Source organism: Calonectris borealis, chromosome 2 (assembly GCF_964195595.1).
Source record: "Calonectris borealis chromosome 2, bCalBor7.hap1.2, whole genome shotgun sequence".
Lineage (NCBI taxonomy): Eukaryota > Metazoa > Chordata > Aves > Procellariiformes > Procellariidae > Calonectris > Calonectris borealis.
This window is the reverse complement of record NC_134313.1, coordinates 9564374-9578484: the sequence shown is the minus strand read 5'-3', so window position 1 is coordinate 9578484 and position 14111 is coordinate 9564374. Positions and strand designations below refer to the sequence as shown.

General features: G+C 41.4%; 1 protein-coding gene across 1 annotated transcript in view; it reads left to right on the top strand.

The window, feature by feature from the left end:
• Window positions 1-14111, top strand: part of TG (thyroglobulin) — a 162497-nt gene that overhangs the window by 40809 nt on the left and 107577 nt on the right. The window contains exons 21-26 of the mRNA XM_075141138.1: window positions 997-1146; window positions 3740-3910; window positions 7415-7537; window positions 9300-9415; window positions 11537-11645; window positions 12872-13069. Coding sequence (XP_074997239.1) covers window positions 997-1146; window positions 3740-3910; window positions 7415-7537; window positions 9300-9415; window positions 11537-11645; window positions 12872-13069 — 867 coding nt within the window. The remainder of the gene's footprint in view (window positions 1-996; window positions 1147-3739; window positions 3911-7414; window positions 7538-9299; window positions 9416-11536; window positions 11646-12871; window positions 13070-14111) is intronic.

The window sequence follows — 14111 nt, the reverse complement described above, 5'->3', positions numbered from 1 at the left end:
AATTCATCATATGGGTTGTAGTGGGGATGGCCAATTTTCCGTTCCTGTTTCTCTCTCATACAAGCTTAAACTGCTGTCAAGACATAGCTCAAAAACAGAAATGAAGTTTTGCTCGTTGTCGAAGTCCCAAAATATACATTTGATACTGTTTTGAAGGAAATCTACATCTGGAAAGCAGCTAGAAATAACAAGTAAAGGTATTGTCCTGCAAATGTGTCTGCGACTCTTCTGCTTTAATGTTCATTCGAATGATCTGCAGGGAAAGTCAGGATTTCATGACCTCCCAGAAGACAAAGAGTTTCCTTTGTAATATGCAACGGGTCAGCTGGAAATATTACTCCTTATTTGTACTGAAAATTATATATATACAGACTAAGAATATCTTTTTGTTTTGTGTTTGGGTTGTCATGTGCACAACTAGTGACTTTTAATCCAGCCATTACTGTTTAGTTTGGAAGTGCTTACCAAAAATTTCATTACCAGGAATTCTAAATGAAAGTGTTACCATATGGTAACATACATTCTGGATGATGTTTTTGGAGTTTCTACTCCAAGAGTCTTCCTGTTTCTGTCTGTAGCGTTTGCAGAAGTTACTCTGTAGCTTGTGTTCCTTTTGTTTTCTTTCACAACGTATCCACAAAGTGCATTATCTTATTACAAATGGATTTGACAAATGGAAATCAGGCCTGGACTTGGCATTTCCAAAGAGGTTGATGTGCACAAATTCAAGAACATATTTAGGGTGATCTGAGAAAAAAAGACCATGGTCTATATTCCAGTCATTGGTGAGATAAATGAATATTTAAGGAGTGTTTACATGTATTATCCCACTTAGGAATATGTATATTGAGAGCTTGAAGCCTATGGCAAGTCTACCAGTGTGAGAGAGAGAGATATATATATACATACATACATATATATAACTACACATATGCGTGCGAATGCCTGAATTGGTTGGATTCCATAAGAGTAATAAGGTGATGGTTCTCTTTGCAGTTGTTTGTCCTCCGGGCAGTCATTTCCAGAACGGTGAATGCATTCCCTGCCCTTCTGGCTACTATCAGCATCAGACAGGACGTTTCTCTTGTATCAAGTGTCCTTTGGGCAAAACTACCAACACCTACGGGGCATTCAGCTCTGAGCACTGTAAGTTGAACTCATTTCTTCCCTTAGCCTTTGTATTCTGCCTTCAAATAAGTAATGGAATTTTTTTTTCATCTGTAAGGTTAAAAAAAAAAAAAGATCCTTCCTTCCTTCCTCTGGGGTTTTTTGGATGGGTATGATCTCTTCTGCATACATTCAAAGACATTTTTCAAAGACAGAAAAAGCTGTCTGGTGTTTTGACCAAAAATGCATGAGAAACGAGTGGTCAGTCTCATCTAGGATGTTGTGGTTCCTTCAGACATGTTCATTGGCCTCAGGAATGATATCTGGGTATTTAGTATCAGTGAGAAACATCTTATGTAGTTCATTTATTGTCACTTTCATGAACACTAAAGTAATCTTGTCTTTGTGCAGCTCTTTCCCCTGCAAATACAAATACTTCTCACAAAACAATATGTTCACTAAAGTTGGTGTTTTCAGTTTAAATGGCTTATTTTTGCATGCAGTTCCATAAAGAAAATCACTTGGGTCCAAATTCAGTTTTGTCTGCAGCATTAGCTCATGGATAAAAATAAAAGTGGGTAGTAAGAATGGGTTTCATGGGAGTGTTGGTGGGTATAGCGACTGCTTTGTTCTGTTTCAACCTATTCATTCTCTTAGGTGGGATTAAAAAAACCAGGTTTATTGTAATGCACCCTGACATCAATTAGCTTTTGCCTAAAGTTGTCATTCTTCATTTCCATATGTGTTCCCGGGGTAGGTATTGGACTCCTGTGCTTAAGAGTTTGCTCCTTAGGTTTTCTTTACTGCACTTGCAGTTTTCTTTATTGCAAGTGCCTGCAACTAAACCTACTCCCTGCCTGATTTCCACCTTGCCTGTGTGTGGAGTCTGAGTGCCAACCCTTTCCAAAGGGCCATGTTGTACACGTTTAGCTTTCTTCCTTCTTCCCTTCCTTCTTCCCTTCCTTCTTCCCTTCCTTCTTCCCTTCCTTCTTCCCTTCCTTCTTCCCTTCCTTCTTCCCTTCCTTCTTCCCTTCCTTCTTCCCTTCCTTCTTCCCTTCCTTCTTCCCTTCCTTCTTCCCTTCCTTCTTCCCTTCCTTCTTCCCTTCCTTCTTCCCTTCCTTCTTCCCTTCCTTCTTCCCTTCCTTCTTCCCCTCCTTCTTCCCCTCCTTCTCCCCCCTTTCTCTCTTTTTCTCTCTCTCTTTGCCTTCCTTCCTTTCCTTCCTTTCCTTCCTTTCCTTCCTTTCCTTCCTTTCCTTCCTTTCCTTCCTTTCCTTCCTTTCCTTCCTTTCCTTCCTTTCCTTCCTTTCCTTCCTTTCCTTCCTTTCCTTCCTTTCCTTCCTTTCCTTCCTTTCCTTCCTTTCCTTCCTTTCCTTCCTTTCCTTCCTTTCCTTCCTTTCCTTCCTTTCCTTTTCTTTTCTTCTCTGCTGTCTCCTTATAAAATCTGAAGAGTTTGCTGAATTAACTGCCAGATAAAAAAGGAAAGTATTAACTCATAAACACACCACAGGAAAATTGAGGGGGCTGAAGTGTTCTCCTCTATGCTGCTTACCTTGTTTTCCTCCCAGAGGTTGTGCCTCTCTGGCAAGGATGGCTGAGAGGCATGAGAAGCATTTCCTAAACTACCTTAGCTCCCAGCTCAGTGCGTTGAATTGAAACAATGCTGATGTTGCCACATTTTGATATGTCAGACTAAACTCTGTTGGTTTCTTTGTACATAGATAAGCCTCTCTTGCTTCAGTAGCATCTCAGAAGGAGGGCATCAAGGCTTAGTCCACCTGGGATTCTCTGCTGCTGCCTTTGATGTTGGTCAAATTTCCAGATTTCTTTCTCTGTGGAGCCCAGTTCCCTGGTTTCTAAATCATTAAAAATGTTTTAGATTGGGGAAAATGCTGCTAATTAAAATCAAAGCTCTTCATTCTTTAAGAATAGAGTGTGAAGACCTTTTCTTTCCCACTGAAAGGGAGAATTTGAGAAAAGGCAAGGGGCAACAAATAAGAAATTGATGTGATGGCTCTTGTGCCATGATTTGTAACATTTCAAGGATCCATTGCAGTAGGCACTGAACAAACCTGTAGGAAAATACAGGTCCTTCTCTGTACTTCTTTGCTTTACAGTACTTAATATAAGTGAGATCTGATCCATGGCAGAGAACCGTAAAAATGTTTGGAATATGAATTGCAGTAAAAACAAAGCGGTGAGACTACCATGTTTCAGAGTATGAAACACAATGCAAATTATAGATTAATTTTCACTGAATTCTCTGCTGTACTTAGAGCACTTTTGTCCTACAGCATTGAAACATTGTCCTACTGCATTGACAGGACCAGAAGCAGTGGGCACAAACCGAAACACAGGAGGTTCCCTCTGAACATCAGGAAACACTTTTTTACTGTGAGGGTGACTGAGCACTGGCACAGGTTGCCCAGAGAGGTTGTGGAGTCTCCAACCTTGGAGACGTTCAAAAGCCATCTGGACATGGTCCTGGGCAACTGGTTCTAGGTGGCCCTGCTTGAACAGGCGGGTTGGAGCAGATGACCTCCAAGGGTCCCTTCCAACCAGAATCATGCTGTGTAACCCAGTGACAACATTATCAAAGTACCTTTTTTTCTTTTCTTGTTTACTTGTAACACAGGTATCACGTACTGTCAAAGCAATGAGCAGGGTCTGCAGTGTGATGAAGATGGCCAGTACAGACCTTCCCAGCAAGACCCTGACACTAAGAAATCCTTCTGTGTCGATAGCTTTGGAGCAGCACTGGACGGGACTGAAACAGATGATCTCCTTACAGACTACCAGTGCCTAGGTAAGTGTCAGAAGAATATTTTGGATATGTTTTGACCCCACATAAGTGAAATCTCCTTATGAAGAGACTCATCACTCCACAGCTTATAGGGATTCACTTTCCTATAGTTGTGGCCTCTGCCTTAAGCCACATTCCTCCTTAATTTTGCATTGATTACATTGGAAAAGTCATTTCCTGTAAGGGAAGAGAGAAAAGGAGGTTTCTTGCACTCTCAGGTGGCTGACAGCTTTTGATGTATGCTGATCTCTTGCTCTTTGCTTGGAAACCCCAAAGAATAATGAGAGGGCTAATGGGAAAGAAGAATGATGAATTTCTTTGAAAAATTATCACTCATCAGTGTGTTCATGTGAAATAGACTGTGTTTGACAATGACCTCACGGAGGTGGCATAACGTCACCCTCTGGGTTCCTGCTGTACGGTATCTGACTTGGTGAACATATCCTTCCAAGCTGGGGGATCTTACTCCTGCTTGAACTGTGAAATGCCAGTTCTCAAGATGAATACTTTGAAAAAAGTCATTCAGCAAACAGTCCCCAAACTGCCTGCAGTAAGGTCTAATTACGCTTCTCGGCCCCAAAGCTTTTGCCTTGCCCAAAAATAGTTTTCCAGAAGTTTTTATTACTCATCATATGATTGGTATCAAATTTAATGGAATATTCAGTTTAGAAACTGATGTCATGGTGTGCTCTGAATTAGACAATATCTTATGACAAGTGTGATCAGTGGAAGGAGTGTGAAATGAAAGCCCTTGATTGTGAAGAGGTTGCAAAACTATCTTCAGTTAAAATCGCTATTTTTTTCTCTGAGCATACTCGGAGACAGATTGTAGTTACGAACATGAGCTGTTGCTCTCAGTCATGGGGTAATTGAAATGTTTCTCTGGGCAGAGGACTTGCAGCAGCTTAATTCTCCTGTTACTTACTCTGAGTCCTTCTGCATGACCATTTCTGACTCTGTCCAGGATGAAGCAGCTGTAGATATCTGTGCATATTTTTGTGGATCATGCTAGAAGATTTGACTACAAATAAATAGTTATAAGTTTTGACAATTTAAGGTTTAAAAAATCAACAACAAGGAACGCCCAGGAAGTCTGCGTTTGTTTGGGGTTTTTTTTTTGTAATAATTTACAGGCTAATTTAATTTCATATTTTTCTTTTATAGATCATGCTGCATTTCCAGAAAACAAAAAGTGAAAGCAATTATCTCTATTTTTACTTTTTCCCCTGCCCCTCTACTTCCCTTAACTGAATTTAGCATGCAACAAGACAGCAGGGTCTGAAGACTGATCTTGCTTTGACAGGAGACTGGCGATTAGGCAGGATCAATAAATAACCCAACTGTTCTTTGTTTTTTGAGGCTGCAGTGGGAGGAAGAATTTCCTTTTATGAATGCACAGTAATAAGCTGTAATAACCCATGCTCATTCTTATTGTTCTCTCTCTTGTTATATTTTAAGCCATGCTTAACATTTATTGCAATAACAGGGATGGGATCTAGAGCTTTGCTCTCTAGTAACATGAGATGAAGGAGAATTTCTGCTACTGACTAAGCCTTTGAAATGGTTGAGTTATATTACTGTTTAGAAGAGGGCAATGTGGACTAACAAGATCTTGAAAATGTGAGCTGGTAGAATATTTTTCATTGTACTTTTTTTTTTTGACAAAGTAGCTTTATGAATGCAATTTTTTTATCGTTCTGTATATTTAAAAACAAAATTAAAGAATTAAAAATGCAGCTTTTCTATTAGTTTTGCAATGTTTTCAGTTTAATGTTTCATTACACTTTCTATGCCTTCTCTACTTTTCTCCTGTATTATTGCAGAGAAAATGGAGGGGTGGGATGAAGCCAGAATTAGGGAAAAAAAAATCAGAAGAAAAGAAATGTCATTTTTTAATTTTGAATTTTGCATTACAAATGAGGGCAGCAAACAACATAAAAACACTGCTTCTTCACAATTTTGTGAAAGTAGGTGAAATCTGTTTTCAACCAGGCATCACTGCAAGTTGCAGATGTAGAAGGAATTCAGTTTAGTGCAGAATTAAGCTAATGCTTATATTTTGGTGTCCTGTATTTCTAGGAGGGAAAAAATTTCCACCTCTGTTTACACCATCATTCATCCCTCTCCCCAGCCAAGCCAGAGTGCAAGGATTTTTTTGTGTTAAGCGTTTGGCCAGCCCTCATGTTTTTTCTGAGCAGAAATGACGGTTTTATCAAAAGCACCTGCTGATTCAGCCCTGACAACAGTGGACATTTGCTTCTGGTTTAGTCCTGACTGTTTTGCTGTCAGAGTACAAATAATTGTTTTAAGAACTTATCCCTGACTTTTATTTTGTGGTTTATCCAGACATTTCAGGGAGAGAGGCCTGGGATCCTCCTGCTGGACCTCTGTGCCCATGTGTGCAAGGGAGAGAAGGGCTGAGCCTCCACCTTTTCCACATGCAGACATCTCCCATGGGCTGAGATCAGACCAGGGCTCCTGCTCCTTAGCCCTTTTAGGTCTAGGCCAGGCATTGGCTGCAATGAGCCAGAGTTGTGCATTCATCTGGTGCGTTTAGAGGACAAGTCTGGTCAACACAGGGGTGGTGCTAAGTCACCATGTTCTTCCCTTCTCCTTAATATACCATGCTCACTGAAAGATATTAGTACATCAACTGGTGGACACACTGTACCAAAAACCCCTTTGTAATACAGAGAACAGCAACCTGAGCAGGGTAGTGGTGGTGCCACTGTGTGTCCCTTCACTAGACTATGATCTTCTTCAGGGCACAGCCAGGGCCAAGCTTTCTGGAGCTTAAATTGGATTCCTCCTCCCATTTAATGACCTTTGGGTTTTGCATCTTTAGATCCATGAGCTTTTCCCAGTTTGTGAACAGTGCTGCTTGTCACACTTTCTTACACTCAGCTGCAGTGGGTCCAATTCAGAGAGAGTAGATAAAAGGGTTTGGTAAGTAAAGTGACAGTCTGGAGTTAAAGGTTGAATGAAGGAGTCAAAAAGGAGCGTGCAGGACATACCTTCAACAGATCCCTGAGCCTGAGGTCTGCGGAGGTCAGTGGTGTTGTGCTCCTATACATAAGTAAATCTCCTAGATTTCCTTTTTAGCCAAGTTCTGTTGGAGCTGGCTCTTGTCTCAGTGGCTGTTTTGCAGAAAGTTGGTTTCCCTGTTGACTCAATAGTTGGTTCTGTGCCATGAACAAGTAATGGGGGATGGCCAGTCTGCTGTCATTCAAGAGACTTCAAGAGAGGTCTCACTTGAATATGAACTCTCAGCCCACTCCTCTATAACTGTTTTTAAAAGATCTTGTGACACTTTTTTTTTTGCAGAATAGAAATTAAATCCTCAGCCCAGCTGTCTCCTGCATTATCTGTGGAATTATGGTACATCATTTAATGAGCAAACCTTTTTCCCTACAGAATTTGTGGATTTTTATTTCTACCTAAAGTCTCTTTGTCTCTCTGCAGCATGGAAACTTATAATAGTACCTGGTTGGTTTGGGTTTTTTTTAGTGCTCAGAAAATTTGAGAGAGTTCCTGCCTCCAGACTGATTTATGGGTCGGAAGAAGCTCAAATTCTTCAGTCTCAGTCCTTTGGGGGAGACCTGCAAAGTCCAGTTTTTCAGTGCATTTCAGGTGAGGAAAACTCTCAGAAAATCTGCAGAGACAACACTAATTGTCATGGAAAATAATAATCTTTTCATATGATGAGCTTATAGTTAAGTTCCTAGGTGAACTATATGTTTTGCAGATCAGTACCAACTGACTGCAAGATATTTACAACTTTTGGTGACCTTGGTTCAGGGAAGAGGTTGGTCTTTCTTTCAAAAAGAAGTCTGCTGACTTTATGTATCACGTTAGACAAGTCATCTGACTTTTTAAAGCCAGTTGGTATAGTTTGCATATGGATGAGAGCTGAGATTCAGACCAGGAAAAATTCATCACACTTTTCAGATGTGTGTTCAGGGGTTATGTGTTCAGGACACATGAAAACTATGCTTTCACCTCTTCCCAAATTACCTGATTGGCACATAAAAGAGGAATAATCATCTTTGCTTATGTCAGAAGGATATTACAAGGAGTGCGGGGATATTCCTCTGCTGAGCCTTACAGTGTATATACTATATTACATCTGGCTACATCATGTTTGCTGGTTTATATCAATTCAAAGTCATCTAAAACCAGGGGGAATCACTGCACTGCTTTCAGCGTGCTTTGAATCAGTGTCTTGCCTTGTGTCTCCTAATGCTCAGACTTGTGAAGAGCGGTAGAGGGGTTACGTTCAAAATAAAAACACCCTGGCAGCAATAACACAGGTGGCCTGTTTATAACGTAGACATCACCGAAGTCTGACAAAGTCAGTGACTTTGTGCCACATACCCTGGTTTAGCTGGAACAGTCAATTCATGCCGAGAGATGAATCCATCGAAGCCTTATATGTGTTATTAGAATGTTATTCCTGCACCAAATCATCCCCTAGCTGTACACTGCAAGGTTTCTTGCACCTTCCTCTGGAACTGGAGACCTTTAAAAGGAAGGCACTGAGCTGAGAGGACTGTGGGAATGAACTTAGGGAGGAAAAGATGCCCCTTTGACAAGCAATCTGATTCAGTATGCATAGCCTGTATTTTCGTTGTGTTACATCCACCATCAAATGGCAGCACTGCTACAAAATATTACTGTTGAGTAGGAGTTAACCTTCAGCTCACTGAAGAGTAGGAGTTAACCCTTCCCTCTCTGCTTCCCGACAAAGTCAGACAGCTTAGCTTACATTTCTGATGATGTTTTGTCCTAAGCTGGTTGATTTTATACTAAAGACATTTCGAAACATTGAACCACTTTGCCAGCACATCACATCTGCCCAATACAGTAACCCCATGGCAAACAGGTTGTGACAAATATTGGAGTGATAGGAAGGAGGGAAACATAAAATTCTTCGATCGTGCCAGCCACCTCTGCAGCAATCACTTGGCCAGTGTAAGTGAGCAAGCAGCCATCCCCCTCCAGATTTAGGAGTGGATGAAGATCCTTCTGCCCTTGCACACTCACCACTAACTTGCTCCCACAGCTCTGCTCCTAGAACAGGAGGTGAAGTTTTGCCTCAGGCAAGATTATCCAGCAGACATCAAATATTTGGGTGGGTGGTTAGACCTAACTCAGCTGTTTGTATCATCAGGTGATGAATGTCTAAACAACTTTTTGCATTAATTTAATTTAAAAACCTAACCCTCTACTAAAATAGTTGAATAGTAAAGTTCAGTTGGCTAATGAAATTCACGTGTTTGCAATCTGATAGAGGTATGAAAAACTAGGTAAATGGCAGTAAACAGTGGAATTTTTAGCAGAAATTTTGCACATGAAATGCTAGGAAACCTAAAGTTTCTTTTCTGTTTTTCAGGCTGTGAGAGGGAAGAAGCGTGCGGTTTTGCCACTGTAACTCCTGCTGGTGCTGAAGTTCTGTGTGAATTATACAGTGCTGCTGAAGTCAACTTCAACTGCACCGCCTCTGGATTGGTAAAAATGATCATACTTAGAAATATGTGTTTATCATAACACTGTAGGTTCAATATAAGCAGAAGGCATCACAGAAGGAAGGCAGGCTGTTACCTGACCCCTTGGACATTGCTCTTCACTATGGCAGTAATAAATTCCTGCAGGCTGGTAAAGAAGCTACACCCAAGTTGTCACGAATTAGTGGTTTAGAGACCGCTTAAAGAATCACTGTCAAAGGTATTAGCAGAAAGTGATTTTAACAGAGATTTATAAAGGTGTGACCTATCAGAATTTGATGGCGAGGTTCACTCTATTACTTACTAGACGTATGAAACATATCAAGAAAAATCATCTAAGGGTTTATATCTTAGGGACTATATGTGTTTAGCAGCAGTCTAGGGTTCATTCATGGTTTAACAACACTTAATCATTACCTAATCATTAACAAACTTTAGTAGCACTTAATCATTAACTAATTTAATATTTATGAAATAAGTGTTAGTAGAGACTACTATAAACATAGAATGATAGAATCATTAAGGTTGGAAAAGACCTCTAAGATCATCGAGTCCAACCATCAACCCAACACCACCATACCCACTAAACCATGTCCCTAAGCGCCTCATCTACACGTCTTTTAAATACTTCCAGGGATGGTAACTCAACCACTTCCCTGGGCAGCCTGTTCCAAGGCCTGACCACTCTTTCAGTAAAGAAATTTCTCCTAATGTCCAATCTAAACCTCCCCTGGCGCAACTTGAGGCCATTTCCTCTCGTCCTATCACTTGTTACTTGGGAGAAGAGACCAACACCCACCTCACTACAACCTCCTTTCAGGTAGTTGTAGAGCGCGATGAGGTCTCCCCTCAGCCTCCTCTTCTCCAGACTAAACAGTCCCAGTTCCCTCAGCTGCTCCTCATAAGACTTGTGCTCCAGGCCCTTCACCAGCTTCGTTGCCCTTCTCTGGACACGCTCCAGCACCTCCATGTCCTTCTTGTAGTGAGGGGCCCAAAACTGAACACAGGATTTGAGTATACGACTTAATTACAGATTATGCGTACTATTAGTCCACACAAACACACAGACAGAAATATATACACATATATACATATATATATGTACAGAAGGTATACCTGTTAAGAATTCCCCTTGAGTTCAGTGAAGAAATATTCACGTCAGATGTCTAGGCCTTCCCTCTCAACGGGCGAAGGGTTGAGTTTTGAGGAGTGAAGGGGGGGTCAGCCCACGTCCCGTCATCAGCTTTTGGTGATGGTCTTCCGAATATCTCAGACTTGAGAGGTCGCGAGCTCTGAGAGGCGTCCCACTCAGAGGGAGATGCTGGGCGCAGCCCGCTGCGGTCCTGGAGAGCTCAAAGGGTCTCACTTAGGACCACCGTTTATAGGTTCACAAGATGGTTGGCTTTAGTCATCTGTAAATTTCCATCCCGGCCACAGTCCCAGGTGATAATTACTAAAACTTCTCAAGGTTTCAGTGTTGTTCTACTTGACACCTGGGCCAGGCAGTAGGAGTACGTTCCCAGCTCAGCCATGCAGTTTCTGATACGGTCAAGGAGCATCAACCACCAGACTCAGTGCACCAAGGCTGAGGTTTCATGGGAATTTCTGAGATCAACAAGAGGCCCAGGAGAGGGGGGGAGGAAATGCACCACCACACAAATGTTCCCAAAACTGACTTCTGAATGCCTCAGTGTTTGGTTGAAACATTACACAGTACTTTTGTTCTTAAAATGTGCTGAACTCCTGCAGTCTGGAAATCAGGTTAACTTGAAAGGGGGAGTTCATCTGGATAGTCCAAACTAGAAGTATCAAGGTTGGTAATCAGGTCACCTAAAACAGTCATCATTTCTCAGTCCCTTCCTCTGGTCCAGGGTTTGAATCGTGTGCTCTTTAGCACTGTAACAGCTTCCTATTCACTACTTTTAAACACAGCAAAGTGGCACTGAACAGTAGAGATTTCAGTTTGATAGAATAAAAAATGTCCACACTGGGCCACATGGAGCTGCGGTGGTTATAAACCGTGTGCGCTCATTCCTCCCCCTGAGTTTCTGAATAAGGAAAATGGGTTTTAGGGGAGGAAAGCAATTAGGTTTTATTTATTGTTCATGCCTGTTTTCTGTCTCAGGTGCAAGGTGTTTTGGGGAACCCCACTGCCACTAGCATCGGTCGTCTCAGCTGCCTGCTTCACGTCAGGAATGCAGAGGGAGATGCAGTGATGGTCTATTTGAAGAGAGGTACCAGATGCAAATCACTCATCTAATGTTAGATTGCTGTGCCCAAACTTGTAGTTCTATATAGGATCATGACTAAATGCAGAGGAGCATCTTTGTTCAAGAAGGCATAATACGTTTCAGAGCTTAACATCTAGTGATAGCTCAGAAACCTCAGCAAATCTTCCCTTCATGTCTTGTTCCCTAGAAATTAGGAATACAGCTTTTGTAAGCCATTGTGACGGCAGGCAGTCCCACAAAAGCTCAAATTTTATCCAACGTATTATTCTCTATTCTGTTCTGTTCTACTATGATTTCTCTTTATTAAACAGTTTGTTATTTGACTATGTAAGGCATTATTAATGACCAGCTTGTACATAATTTAGCAGTTTATGTTAATTTGACTGTAAATTGTCCTACTACTATACCAGCAGAGAAATACCCTGCTCTCCAGTGAATCCCAAAGTAATTCAACTGATCTAATGAATGTACAAGACGTGGTTTTGGCTTAAGTGTGATTGATACCACTGCATGTCCCATCCAATGCGTGTCCAACTTCAAGCCTCATGCCAAATTTGAAACAAGACAACCAAATGCAGAATGCTGCAGGGTTTGAGACAAAACTCTCTGCTGTCACTGGTTTCTTTTTACTTCTATCCAAACCTTTGAGTCACCGTTTATTAATAATAATAAAAATAAAGAGCTAAGTCTCACTGAAAAAAAAACCCCTGAGCTTGTTGCAATCAACGTAGTCTTGTTGATACCAGATCTACTCTAGATTTCTATTGATATTGCTAATTAGATCTAGGATTATATGAATCATGTCCTCTTACATATGTGTCTAGTCAGTAGAAGCCTTAATTGCAGATGCAGTTATGCTGGCCAAATTACACATTTTACTTTTTTAACAAGATAAGTTTGTTTCATTTATACCTGGGAGTTATTAGTGTAGTGCTTGAAAATGGAATATTACCAACCTTACTGCGTACATAGATTTAGGAGCCCTTTGCTGGTACAGTGGACTGTTTTTCCTACCCTGGCAGTACATTCTGACCAACTACCCAGGTATAATTGCACCAAATCATTTGATGATCTTATTTTGCATCTGAAACTCAAAGTCCAGAAAAGGACTTTTAAGGCTGAGTTTTTATCATAAAACTTCCAACCAGCTCTAGTCTGCAGGCAATCTAAAAGCATCCCGTCTCCTCCTGAGCTCTTTTGAACATTTATTTCCTGTTCTGTCTACCCAGAACAAGAATTTAACTCAGCTGGACTCAAGACCTTTGAAAGGACCAGTTTTCAGAACGTGCTTTCTGGCGTGTATCGCTCCATGGCGCTCCCAGCAGCTAGCGCGTCTCTGACTGACGCTCAGCTCTTCTGTCGGCAGGCTTGCAGCAGGGACTCCTGCTGTGACGGCTTCATCTTGAGTCAGATTGCGCTTGACAGAGGTATTGTCTAACTGCACAATAAAAAATTCTGCAGTGGAAAACCAATGCTAGCAGGGTAGAACTCAGTTTTGGACACAGTACACCTGCCTGTACATCATACCAGAGTGTCCGCAGCTGCCTCTCCACCACTGACATTTTTCGGTGTAGGCAGAATTTGAGTAATGCCCAAGACTTGGCCTGGAGCAGTAGAGATAAAGACCTGAGGTGGCAAGCTGCTCTTGGAGAGAAATGGACATTTTGCAGGGATAATTCTTTTGACCTGCTTTAGACACCTGCATCCGATGGGATAAACCATTCTGAAACAGCCTCTCTCCTTACCTAACGCAGCTCCGTTACCAGAAGCTGGTGCCTTTCAGCTGATGGGGGAATTAAGACGGTGCCTCCAGAGTGCTTGTAGTGCAAATGTAAATCAACTCCCTTTTTGGAGAGGAAAAGAGGACGCTAAAGAGGGCATTATGTTATGTTACTGCATGCAGGAATGCTATAATCTCCTAAATCTGGGTGTCTAGCTGAGAGAGCAAGTGGGAGTGGGATGGTCAGTCTGGCAGAGGTGGGACCTAGGCAGAGCCCAGATTTCTGCCAGCAAATTTAAGCACTTAATGTCAGTGCCTACTTTTTGTAGTTTCTTTTTGAGCTCACATGGGATCAACCTTCCTGTTGGAGGTGCATTTCCTATAGGAAACAAGAAGTTCTAATTGAAATGTCTCATGTTTTTAAAGATGGGCTCTTACAAATCTAGGCGTGTAGTACTGGCTGCTATTTCTCTAGTTTTGAGTGGAAACTGATCCTGGATTTGAGAAAACTTTCCCTGTGGAAGTTGTCAAGTAAATGTTTCCAGGAAATTATTTTCTCTTTTGGCATCTTATATTTTTTGCATCAAAATATTCTAGGTGATCTTGTAAAGTCCATTTCTCTCTATATTTACCATCAAATTTTTGGGTTCCCCGTACTTGTGAGCTTAGAAGGGTGTGTGGAGAAGGTGAATGTTGTACAGCTCCCTGTTTTGTTGGACTGATCTCTTTGGATCAATAATACAGGTAAA